General features: G+C 39.0%; 1 protein-coding gene across 1 annotated transcript in view; it reads left to right on the top strand.

Annotated features, from left to right (window-relative positions):
- The window catches only part of LOC143535894 (tropinone reductase homolog), a 42562-nt gene that overhangs the window by 3954 nt on the left and 26077 nt on the right, over positions 1-12531 (top strand). Inside the window, exons 4-5 of the mRNA XM_077030018.1 lie at positions 5235-5451; positions 5529-5635. Of these exons, the coding sequence (XP_076886133.1) occupies positions 5235-5451; positions 5529-5635 (324 nt within the window). The remainder of the gene's footprint in view (positions 1-5234; positions 5452-5528; positions 5636-12531) is intronic.

The following is a 12531-nucleotide window of genomic DNA, read 5'->3' on the forward strand; positions in this document are numbered from 1 at the left end:
CGTATTTTGCAAGTCCACACAGTCCAACCCATTGTGTCTTTCAGCCACGAAATCATTCTAAGACGGGGTCACAACCAGGGATGAGCATTTTGTCCCAAATACACGTACTTGTACCCGTACACGTACATGTACCCGTACCGATTTAGCCTATTTGGTACGAGTATTGGTACTCATTTTTGTTGAATTTTGGTACAAGTACGGGTACGGTGCATTTGGTATTTTGTACCTGTTTGGAGTATATAAATGTTTAATTGGGATTCTTCATATTTAATATATAAAATAAATTCCATAACCATATTATTATTGAACAAGTACCAAAAGTTTCTTCAAAATTAAATGATATAACATCCAAGACTCGAACCAACAAACAAATCACTTAGAGTCGGCAACCGAATTAGGGTTTTTCAATACTATCTTATTATTAAATCGACAAACCCGTCACGTACTTGTGCAAGTACCGATACCCGGACTAATTCAGGCTGTTTGCTACTCGTACCAGTACCGGTTTCAAGATCGTCGAAGATTTGGAAATAAAAAAATATAAGTGGTACAAAAACGGGTACTATACCGAAATACCCATACCCGTACCATACCGAAAAATTTGGTACGAATATGAGTACGTGTTTTTATTGATTTTTGGTATGAGTATATTCGGGTACAAGTACAAGTACGGATACATGTATTGTCCTATGCTCATCTCTAGTCACAACCATTCTAATGGTGCTTTTGCAATTATTACACAATTACACTACCCATAATCTAGATTTTACCAAGTTTCTAGAACCAATAAAAGTAGCCCTCTCCGTGATAACAAAAACCAACATGAAAAATTGTAATAATCAAATCAAATTTAAAATTTTAAACTAAGAAACAAACATTTCATTATAAAATACAAATCAAAATCCAAACAAAAAAAAAATAAAAAATTCAAAGCAACGCTGCAAATGCAACTCGCCGGTCACCATAGACGGCAGTAAATTTCAAACTTGGCTCTGACATATACAAAAACCAACACTTAAAGCCGCTGACGCCATAGACGGTTCGAGCCACCGAAAAAGGCGAGACCAACGGTCACGTTCCCAACAGTGACTCAAAACCTTCATATCCAAATCCGTCGTCGCCACAGACGAAAACCAACAAACTAAAAGCTGCCGCCGCTAGGGACGGTCGGAGGGAGACGAACATCCATTTGTTCGTTTATCTTTGTAATACCATTGGACGGAAACCAACATATTCAAATCCATCACCTACGTAGACGAAAACCAATAGGCTAAACGGCGTCGCCGCCAAGTACGGCTGGAGCCACCAGCAATGGCAGGCCAAGAGCCACCACCTGTCTGTTTTCATCTCTCTCTCTCTCTCTAGATAGAGAGTTGTAGATCCACCGCCGCATGGCAGATGATCGACAGTTGCCAGAGATGGAATGGAGAGAAGATAGAGAAACGTTGAAGTTGAAGATGAGAGAAAGATGGGTGAGAGGAAGAGAAGAATGTAGCATTTGCAGTAAGATAGGTGTCAGAAATAGCCGAAGAGGAAGACAAGTAAAGAATGAGTTGGCAAAACAAAGAAGCTGCAAGCATGAAAATGACTATGAGAAGAACATCAGGTAGATTCTGTGAGAGACCCTCTACTTTCAAATATATATATATATATATAATGGTTAAAATAAAAAGACATAGTTTTGTAGGAAGAGTAGGAATAACATAAAATTTAGTGTTAGGAAACTATTTAACTTAAATCCTAGTTCCTAGTAAACTATTTGGTATTTTAAAAATTACCAATCTCAACCACTAGATCATGGATCCAAAGGCTTACATTTAGTTTTACTCTTCTTATAAAACTATTTATTTTTATTATAACTCACCCCATATATATATATATATATATAGTAAAAAATGTTCAAATAAGAATAAGGAGTTTCCTAGGAATGGTAGGAACCAACAAAGTTTTGACATTTGGCATTAAAAATTATGGTGAAAGCACAATTCTAGGAAACTTTGTCGGTTATAATGATAAAAGAGTAATTCTATGAAACTATGTCGGTTATTGGTAATTTTAAATCTCAATAATTGATTAACATGATCCAATTGCTATGATTTATTCCTAGTCTTCCTAAGAAATTACTTATTTTTAGGATAACTCTCTCTCTCTCTCTCACACACACACATATATATATATACACATATATGTATATATATATATACATACATACATATACATAGGGTAAGGTTAATGTAAAAAACAATATTTTTGTGAGAAGAATAAGAATAGATCTAGGCCCTTGGATCTATGATCTAGTGGTTGATATTGGTAGTTTCTAAATAATTGTATTGTTTCATATTTACATTGTATAGTGTCATATTTAGGTGGTTTGTTTTATTTTAAAGCTCTTCACACACTTCTCACAAAACACTTGTTTTTTATTTGAACTCTTTTCCATATACATATACATACATACATACATATATATATATATATATATATATATATATATATATATATATATATATATATATATATATAGTAAAGTACCAAGTAGTGAGATGATACACTTCCGATATATATTTAGTTGAGGTTCTTAAAAACCTCAACAAAATTGTGAAATTTTTGAATATTTGTGTAAGACTCGTTAGAAAATTTATCAGCATACCTAATTGGAACAATTGAGAAGTAGGGAGACTTTGACGATTCATGTCATAAGAGGTATAATATTTATGTTCAAGCATAACTCAATCTCATATTCAATGAAAATCTTCGTCGTGTTTGACGCCCTAAATCTTGCTATCTGGAGTGAGTCAGGCAACAGAACCTCTTCATTGATTCCTAGCATTAATAGCTTATTCAAAAAGTTTTATAGAGTAAAACCGTTAGATCAATGTCTTCCGTCTTCGTCTGCTATAACCTTCAAGGAAGATGAAAATGACAAGATATGATCATAGTCTAATTGAATCTGTTTGTTACCACCCGCTAAGAAGTGCTTCACTTATTAGAGAGAAAACGCATAAAGAATGCCATTTTCAAATCAATGGCAAGATTATCATTGAACATTTGTAAACTTCCTTTCTATTTTGTTAGGCTATCAATCAATTTTCGAATTCCCCCTGTTAGTTGGTCCAAATTTGGACCTAAAAAGTGGACATTCATTTCTTGACTAAGTTTTTATTAAAGCTATAAATATCCGTGGACATTTTTTAAAATTATCCACCATATCACTTATTTCCTTAACGAATAGTCCGTCTTTCACCACCAAGTTAATGTTGGGTTGTATTGTTGGGTGCAATACAATCAATGACTATGGAAAAAAACCATCGCAAATAGATGGATATTTTCATATTAATTTTTGAACCGCACTTGTATTGTATGAAGCGTAACAAAATATACTAATGTAAAATAAACTTTCTCCAACTAGGTGGATTTCAAAATAAAGGAAATAAAAATGAGAAGTGTGAGAATGATTTTTGACCACACAAAAATTCTTTTAAAAATAAATTAAAAATAATAATAACTCGAAATATAAATAAAAAACGAAAAAACTAAAATGTTTCTGCCATCATTCCCGTTAAAAAAATACAAAAAAATATAAAAAATTGAAGAAAAGACACAATGGTGTGATCAAAGACACAATGACGAAAATAAACAAATGACATAATTATAACTAAAATAAGACACAATAGATTGGAAAATATAACACAATGCCGAATAAAATATAACACAATGTTAAGTAATATAACACAATATAAAGACATAAAGACACAATGTCATGAAAAAAAACACAATAAATGACGGAAATAAACAGAAAACACAATGATAAGCAAAAAGACATAACGACTTTTTTCACTTATAATTGTTTTTTTTTATCAGAACGAATAAACAAATGACATAATTATAACTAAAATAAGACACAATAGATTGCAAAATATAACACAATGCCGAATAAAATATAGCACAATGTTAAGTAATATAACACAATATAAAGACATAAAGACACAATGTCATGAAAAAAAACACAATAAATGACGGAAATAAACAGAAAACACAATGATAAACAAAAAGACACAACGACTTTTTTCACTTATAATTGTTTTTTTTTATCAGAACGAATAAACAAATGACATAATTATAACTAAAATAAGACACAATAGATTGCAAAATATAACACAATGCCGAATAAAATATAGCGTAATGTTAAGTAATATAACACAATATAAAGACATAAAGACACAATGTCATGAAAAAAAACACAATAAATGACGGAAATAAACAGAAAACACAATGATAAACAAAAAGACACGACGACTTTTTTCACTTATAATTGTTTTTTTTTATCAGAACGAGAAAGACGGTGAAAACATTATTGTGTTTTTACTCTTTTTGTTTTTTTATTATATTTTTAGTTATGATTTATTTATTTATTTTTAATTGTTTAAAGGTTTTTTGTATGACTATAAATCATTTTCATCATTCTTATTTTTGTTCCTCTTTATAGATAACTTGACCCTTCAAAATAATTCAAACATAATACTCCATCCGTCCCATTATAAGTGTCCAGGTTTGAAAATCAAGGTTAATTGAATGATTACTTTTTTTTCTTACCAAATGACAATAATGCCCTTGAAAAGTGGGTCCATCAATATTGTTTATTAATGTTAGTTATGTGTGTTTAAGGGTAAACTTGAAAATTGGCTAATAGATATTGAAACTGGGCACTTGTAATGAGACAAATAAAAAAGGAAATATGAACACTTACAATGGGACGGAGGGAATAGTACACTTTATCATTTGCCACATATCTGGATTAACCCACCCAATGTATGATAACGTAATTATACGATTCTAGTAAACCCTATACCAAACGTCAGTTGTTAACTACGATAGTACGACTAATGTGTTTCAAATGAGGTTGAAGCGCTTTTTGGATCGTCCTTGTTAAGCGTTGGTTGCCAAAATGATCAAACGAAAACCCTTCTTGAATAACGCCTTCACGGACCTTCTCGATTTGGAAATTCCAAATGCCTCCCGCACTTGACATTTGTGCTTGATCATGGTTTACCCAATTCGAATCACAAGTATATGTAAAATAAAAAAAGACTTGAACCCAGAACTACATATTTTTAAATACATGTACAAAATGTGTATAATCCCATTACTTGCTATGCTGTGACCACTACTTTAAAAGTAAATATATACAGAAGCTCTTTGTGTACTAATTAATGTTGATTCTTGTGTATTATTAGATTAACAATGCCGCATCGACGCTTCTTAAGGATGCAACAGATCATACACTCGAGGATTATGCATTTATAATGAGGACAAACTTTGAATCACCCTACCATTTGACTCAACTTGCACATCCGCTGCTCAAAGCGTCAGGCAACGCTAGCATAGTTTTTATCTCTTCGGTTGCCGGCGTGATGGCCCTTCCATCGATATCTGTATATGCAGCATCTAAAGGTGAGTTATCATATTCTTTAAAAATAGTCTGATTAAATGATCGAATGAATAGATATCACCGTACGTATTTGTCGCAGCTGCTATCAATCAGTTAACCAAGAACTTGGCTTGTGAGTGGGCCAAAGACAATATTCGCACCAACACTGTTGCACCATGGGGTGTTAAAACCACCATTCAGAATACTGTAAGATCCATGAAACTCTTAACCTGATACTAAATTAATTTATAGGTTTGGGTTTAATCTAAATGAGTGTGGGTTTCTGATTGTAGAGGTAGGATACCAAAAAGACCTAAATACCCTTAAGCACCACCCGCGGGTCACAGAGAATCCTCTTATAAGCCACCCGCGGGACACATGGACCACCCGCATATCACGAATGAGGAGGAACGTCCTCACAACACGCACGAAAGTGTCCTGGCATCCTCAAAAGTCATCCGCAGGACGAGATATCTGTCCGCTTAAACATCCAGAAGACAATGCCAGCGGGACAGCTGTCATCACTCAAATACTCTCTAGAAGAAGGTTCATGACTCTTACTTGGGAAATACATGACTGGACAGCCAATAAATAAAGGACACCTGGCCAGTTTGTTATAACTGTGCACATGGCCAGGGTGCAATCCATCCTATCATTAGGCGACGCGTGTCCAGGTTGTTATACCCATGCACATGGGACGTATAGCTTAACCTATCACAAGAGGACACGCGTCCAGGCAGTTATCAAAGATCTTCTGGAAGAAGACAGCTGGCCCAATCACCTTCCTACATCCTTCGGCTATAAATACCTTGTCAAACGGTATGAGGTATTCATTCACTCACTTGCATTCTGACTACACTTAGTCTGTTTACTTCAGTACTTTCTCCATTTACGAACGTTACTGATTCTCACGCCGGAGGGTGGTTAAAGGAAGACCCCCCCTCTTGTCTTTCCTGTAACGAGACTCACGGTGTCTGTTTTGCAGGTTCCGGTCATTGGACTTTGGGAAGTCACACTCATATCATTGGTAGTAATTATCGTATCTTACCCTGTGGACTCATTGGATCCAGGACCCATACTCGGGGATTGGATCCGTGTTTCTTCATTGGCGTCATCCGTGTTTGGTGTTAGAACAGCAATAATTTTCGTTGGTTTTTTGATTCGTTTGATATGAGTAACCTTCCTGAAGGGCCGACGGGAACCCCTGCACCCGATTCACGTGTAACTAACACAGAAGCACCTCCGGGTCTTAGTGTTTTTGCACGTATCACAACTCAGGGTGGCCCTGCTCTTGAGCGTATCACTGCTCCGGGGTCACAAATCATTGAGGTAACACCTGGGGGTTTTTCCCTAGAAAATGTTACAACACCAACCGATCCCACTCCCACAAACATGGGACGTGCCTTGGCATCGGAAGGTTCTAATTTGGGTCAAAAATGAATTACGAATGAGACTCGTCGGAAACGACCAGAATTGGATCTGGAAAATGATTCAGGCGATTCTGACATCGCGAGATCTCACCAACGTAATTCTAGATCCAGAGGACCATTAACTCCTGAAGAGTGGCTCCGCATGCAACAACAAAATTTGGTGGCTGAATACGAGCGTAGAAAGCGTAACGAACGACTTTACACTCGCACTTTGGATTATGAGGAATCCCCTAGAGGATCTCCTTCCCCTCCACCAATAGTGAGAGGAAGTCAGATTCGTTACAGCCAATAGGCGGAGCCAGAGTTTGGCGAGTTACCAAGGCTACGCCCTCGTCCTCGCATAGACATGCGGATACCATCTTATTTGGACGAGTTTGATAGTTACGATTCATCTTAACACCCGGGAGATTACAATATGTATACCGGGGATAGTAGGATGAGCTCCCAGGCGAGAAGTAGTCGTCCGCATGACACCGTCCGCCACACCGAGTACCATAGCAATGCTGAACGAGACTTTACCAAACCATATCGCCCCACGGCTTTCGCTGAGAAATCAAAGTTCATAGCAAGCATTGCCACAGCACCCTTTCCTGTTAATGCTAAGATACCTACATCGGTAGGTAAGTACAATGGTATGACTGATCCAAGTGATCATCTTCAGAACTCTGTGGCGGTAGGCGGTGTTAGTGGTTGGACGCTTCCCTATTGGTGTCACATGTTCGCGTTGACACTAACAGAGGCAGCAAGAGAATGGTTCGAAAAGTTACCCGACGGTGAAATTTCTAGCTGGGATGATTTGGTGAAGAAATTTTCTCAACAATTCAGTCAGCAAAAGAAGCATACACGAGACCAGTCAGAAATTTTAGATGTCGTTTGTCGCGATAACGAGTCTATAGAAGATTTTATCACCAGATTCAATGATGAGAGTCTGAACATCAGTGGAATTAGTAAAGACATGCTTCGGGGCGCCTTCCGCAAAAACGTCAGATGTGATGATTTAGTCCGCACACTTACTGGCAGAGATGGAATGCCAAAAGAGTAGGACGATCTCATGACTGCAACAAAGGTGTATGCGAACACTGAGAAAACATTGAAAAGTGGTAACTCAAAGCAAAAATTTAAATTCGAGTTTCAAACTCCGAGACCAAATAGACAGGCGAAAGGTCCTATCTGGTCGAGACTCCAGCCAAGTACGGAAGCATCAAAACCATTTGATGCGCGATCCCTCATAGGAAACAAAAAAAAAGGGGGACCCTCGAACCGAGGTCCCAATAATTGGACTCCTCTTTCACTACGGAGAATGTGAATTTTAGAAAACCGCAGCCACTGACGAGAAGGTCATTCCTTGACCCGAAAAATCGTTGTTCGTATCATGATGACATTGGTCATAATACGAATGAGTGCAGAACATTAAAAAATGAAATCAAAGCGGCTGTAAAGTCTGGAAAACTTGGACACCTGGTGAAAGGTGGGAAACCTGACAATGGTAAAGCTCCCGCACGGGATATCCAAGGCCCGAGTAAAAAGCAATTCAGAGATTTAAACGTCCATATGATACAAGGCGGGTACGATACAAGGAAAAAAGAGGAAGGAGTCTGATGATGAGGACTGGAAGAATGAGCCAGTGATCTTTCCTCGTATCAAGGGGGGCCCGAATAACAAAAAACCCTTGATCATCACTGCCCAATTCGGACACTACCGTTCCCAATACGTCTTCTTCGACACCGGTAGTACTTCCGACATTATGTATGAACAATGTTTTGAACAGCTTGACGAGGAAGATAAGGAAAGATTAAAACCCATCCACGCTCTAGTATCGGGGTTCGAAGGGGAAATAATGCATCCGCGGGGTGTAATTTCATTCCCAGTCACCTTAAGTGACATAATTCACTCTAGGATCGAGGAAGTCGAATTTTTGGTTCTGCCAGCAACATCAAAACATGACATTATTCTTGGACGAGAAGCGATTGGTGACTTTAATGCTCATCCGTCCACAGCACACGGTGCAGTAGGAGTTCCAACTTGCACTGGCATAGCAATAATTTATGTTAATCGGCACTGCTTTGCAACCGAGAGCTCAAAACCAAGTAAAATTCCAAAACAAACTGTGAAGACTGAACCAGAGAAATGGGTTTTGAACAAAAAATTTCCTGATCAAACTGTAACAATAGGACCTGCTATTTCCGAGATAGTGCGGACCTTCTTAAAACAGTTATTATCAAAGAATATTGATGTTTTTGCTTGGCAACCCGCGGATATGACTGGTGTTCCGAGGAACATTGCGGGACACAAATTAAGGGTAAACCCGTTGTTTACGCCAATTGTTCAGAAACAACGTAAGATGGGTTCGAAACAAACAAAAGCAATGAATGAGCAAGTCCAGGACCTCTTACAAGCTGGAATCATCCACCCAATTCGTTATCAGACCTGGGTTGCTAATCCAGTTATTGTTCCCAAAAGCAATGGGTCATGGCGGATGTGCATTGATTTCAAAGATCTAAATAAAGCATGTCCCAAAGATTGTTATCCCTTACCCGAAATAGATCTCAAGGTTGATGCTGTAACACCATTCAAATTCAAATGCTTTCTGGATGCTTACAAAGGCTACCATCAAATCCGCATGGCAGCGGGCGATGAGGACAAAACAACATTTCGTACCGATCAAGGCACTTTTTGTTACAAAATGATGCCTTTCGGACTGAAAAATGCGGGAGCCACATATCAACGATTAATGGACATAGCGTTCAAAGATCAAATTGGCCAAAATTTAGAAGTGTATATGGATGATCTCGTAATAAAAAGTGTTGAGGAAGACCAGACGTTGAGAGATATTGAAGAAACGTTCGAAACCTTGAAAGGTATCCACATGAAGCTGAATCCGGCCAAGTGCTCATTTGGAATGGAAGAAGGAAAGTTTCTGGGAGTGATTGTCACGGATGCGGGCTTCAAAGCTAACCCAGATAAAGTTCAAGCTATAGCCCGCATGCCTTCTCCATATTCCCTCAAGGAAGTTCAGACACTCAATGGCCGACTGGTTGCTTTGAATCATTTTTTGGCAAATCATGCAGCCAAGTCCCATCCTTTTATTTCAACCCTAAGGAATTGCCTCAAGAAAGCACAATTTAAATGGACTCCGGAAGCGGAACAAGCTTTCTTGGAGGTTAAAAAATGTTTGATGGAACTCCCAACGTTAACAGCACCTCACGCGGGAGAACCGTTGACATTATACCTATCAGCTTCAGACATTGCTATCGGGGCTGTCCTTCTGACAGATTGCAAGAATGTTCAGACACCGATTTACTACGTTAGCAGAACACTTTCGGATCCAGAAACAAGATATTCCATGCTAGAAAAACTTGTTTTGGCACTGGTCTATGCTGCACGACGCCTCCATAGATAATTTCAAGGGCTTCCCATCAATGTCTTAACTGGATACAAGCTCAAAAACGTTCTCAGCAAGCCAGAATTGTCTGGGCGATTGGCCAAATGGGCCATCGAACTAGGTGAACACACAATAGAATACAAACCTAGGCCAGCAATCAAAGGGTAAGTGTTGGCGGACTTCGGGACAGAGGTCCCGCATCACAAAGAAAAAGAATGTTTGATTGAGCAACAACCCCAAGCACCCCCGGAATCAGGACAGATTTGGTCCTTATTTACGGATGGAGCTTCAAGCAGTGAGGGATGTGGCGCAGGCCTCAGGCTAGTCAATCCCGAAGGCCATGAGTTTACATATGCCATAAAGTTGGACTTCAAAAGTACCAACAACGAGGCAGAATATGAAGCTTTCTTGGCGGGCTTGAGGATAGCTAAAAAGCTTGGGGTTAAGCATTTGGAAGCCCGAGTGGATTCCATGTTGATATCGGGACAGATCAACGGCACATACGAAGCAAAAAATGATATCATGGCGTCATATGTGTCACAGACGAAAGATTTGATGCTCCAATTCTCTTCTGCAAAGTCATTCATATAAAGAGAAGAGAGAACAGATCAGCGGATGCCCTCAGTAAATTGGCCTCAACAAACTTCGAACACTTTGCCAAAGACATCCGCATCGAAATATTAGACCGCCCGTCTGTCCCGCAACATCAGGTTTTAGTGATCCAAACGGGAGTGGAATCCTGGATAACATCGATTACAGCATACCTGTCGTCCGGAGTACTTCCGGAGGGAAAAACAGCGGCCCGGAAGATAAAACACAAAGCCTTGAACTATCAAATACTTGACGGTGTCTTGTATCGACGTTCCTTCCTCGGACCACTACTACGATGTGTGGACGCTGAGGACGCGAACTACTTAATCAGAGAGGTTCACGAAGGCATTTGTGGTCTTCACGCTGGCCCGCGTATGGTCGTGGCGAAGTTAATGAATGCCGGATACTATTGGCCACGGATGCACTTGGATGCCGTGAACGAAATCAGAAAGTGTGATTCTTGCCAACGGCATGCCCCTAACACGCTACGACCAAAGAACGAATTAGTTCCAGTCACTTCAGCTTGGCTGTTCCAAAAATGGGCTATTGATATAATGGGACCTTTCCCTGAAGCCCCCAGACGGGTCAAATTCTTAATAGTAGCCATTGACTACTTTACAAAATGGGTGGAGGCCAAACCAGTTGCTTCTATAACGGCGACAAGTGTTAAAAAAATTCTTGTGGGAATTTATCATATGCCGTTTTGGCCTCCCTTTAGAGCTCGTTAGTGACAACGGGACACAATTTGCGGACAGTGGGTTACAAGAATGGTTAAAAGAGTTACACATTTCTCATACCTTCACCTCTGTAGCTCACCCGCAAGCGAATGGTCAAGTTGAACGAGCTAATCGGACCATCAAAGAAGGAATCAAGGCCAGACTAGGAACTAAAAGGACGGGTTGGGTCGACGAATTGCCCCATGTGTTATGGGCTTTCCGCACTCAGAAAAATTCCAGTAATTTCGAAACCCCCTTTAGTTTGACTTATGGCACAGAGGCCATGATTCCATCCGAAATCGGAATCCCATCCGCCAGAGTTCTCATGATCGAAGATAACGATCATGAACTCCGGATGAACCTTAACCTCCTTGAGGAAATGGGAGAACTAGCATCAATCCGCGAACATAATTACAAACGAAAGTTGCAAAAATATTATAACTCGCGGGTTCAAAGATGTGAATTTGATGCGGGAGACTTTGTCTTCCGCAATAATGAAGCCTCCGGGCAAGAGCCTTCGGGCAAGTTGGCTCCTACCTGGGAAGGACCTTATAGAATCCAGAAAGTTCTATCCAAAGGTGCCTACAAACTTGAAAGGTTGGATGGGGCAGAGATCTCTAGAACCTGGAATGGGGCCCAACTGAGAAAATGTTACATTTAGTTGGTCTTTCTTTTGGCCTGCGTTCCTAACTAGATGTTAAGAACCTTTGTAATTTCGTTTCTTGTAATTCGGCTTATGCCTTAGTTATGAAAATTTTCATTTCAGTCATTTGAGACTTGTATTATTACATAATCCTTTATTCGTACATAAAGAAGATCCTCCAAAAACACTTATATTATATAAAAAAAAAGACAACAAAATAATAAACAAAGTGTGCCGGATGCAATAAAAAACCTTCTTTATTTATACAAAAAGGGATTACAAATTATGGAGAAGCCTAACTAAAAAGAAAGAGAAAGATCTATCTATGGCGCGGCATCTTC

This window comes from Bidens hawaiensis, unplaced genomic scaffold (genome assembly GCF_021521415.1).
Source record: "Bidens hawaiensis isolate Kalapana, Puna unplaced genomic scaffold, B.hawaiensis_p1.1 tig00010699_1, whole genome shotgun sequence".
Classification (NCBI taxonomy): domain Eukaryota; kingdom Viridiplantae; phylum Streptophyta; class Magnoliopsida; order Asterales; family Asteraceae; genus Bidens; species Bidens hawaiensis.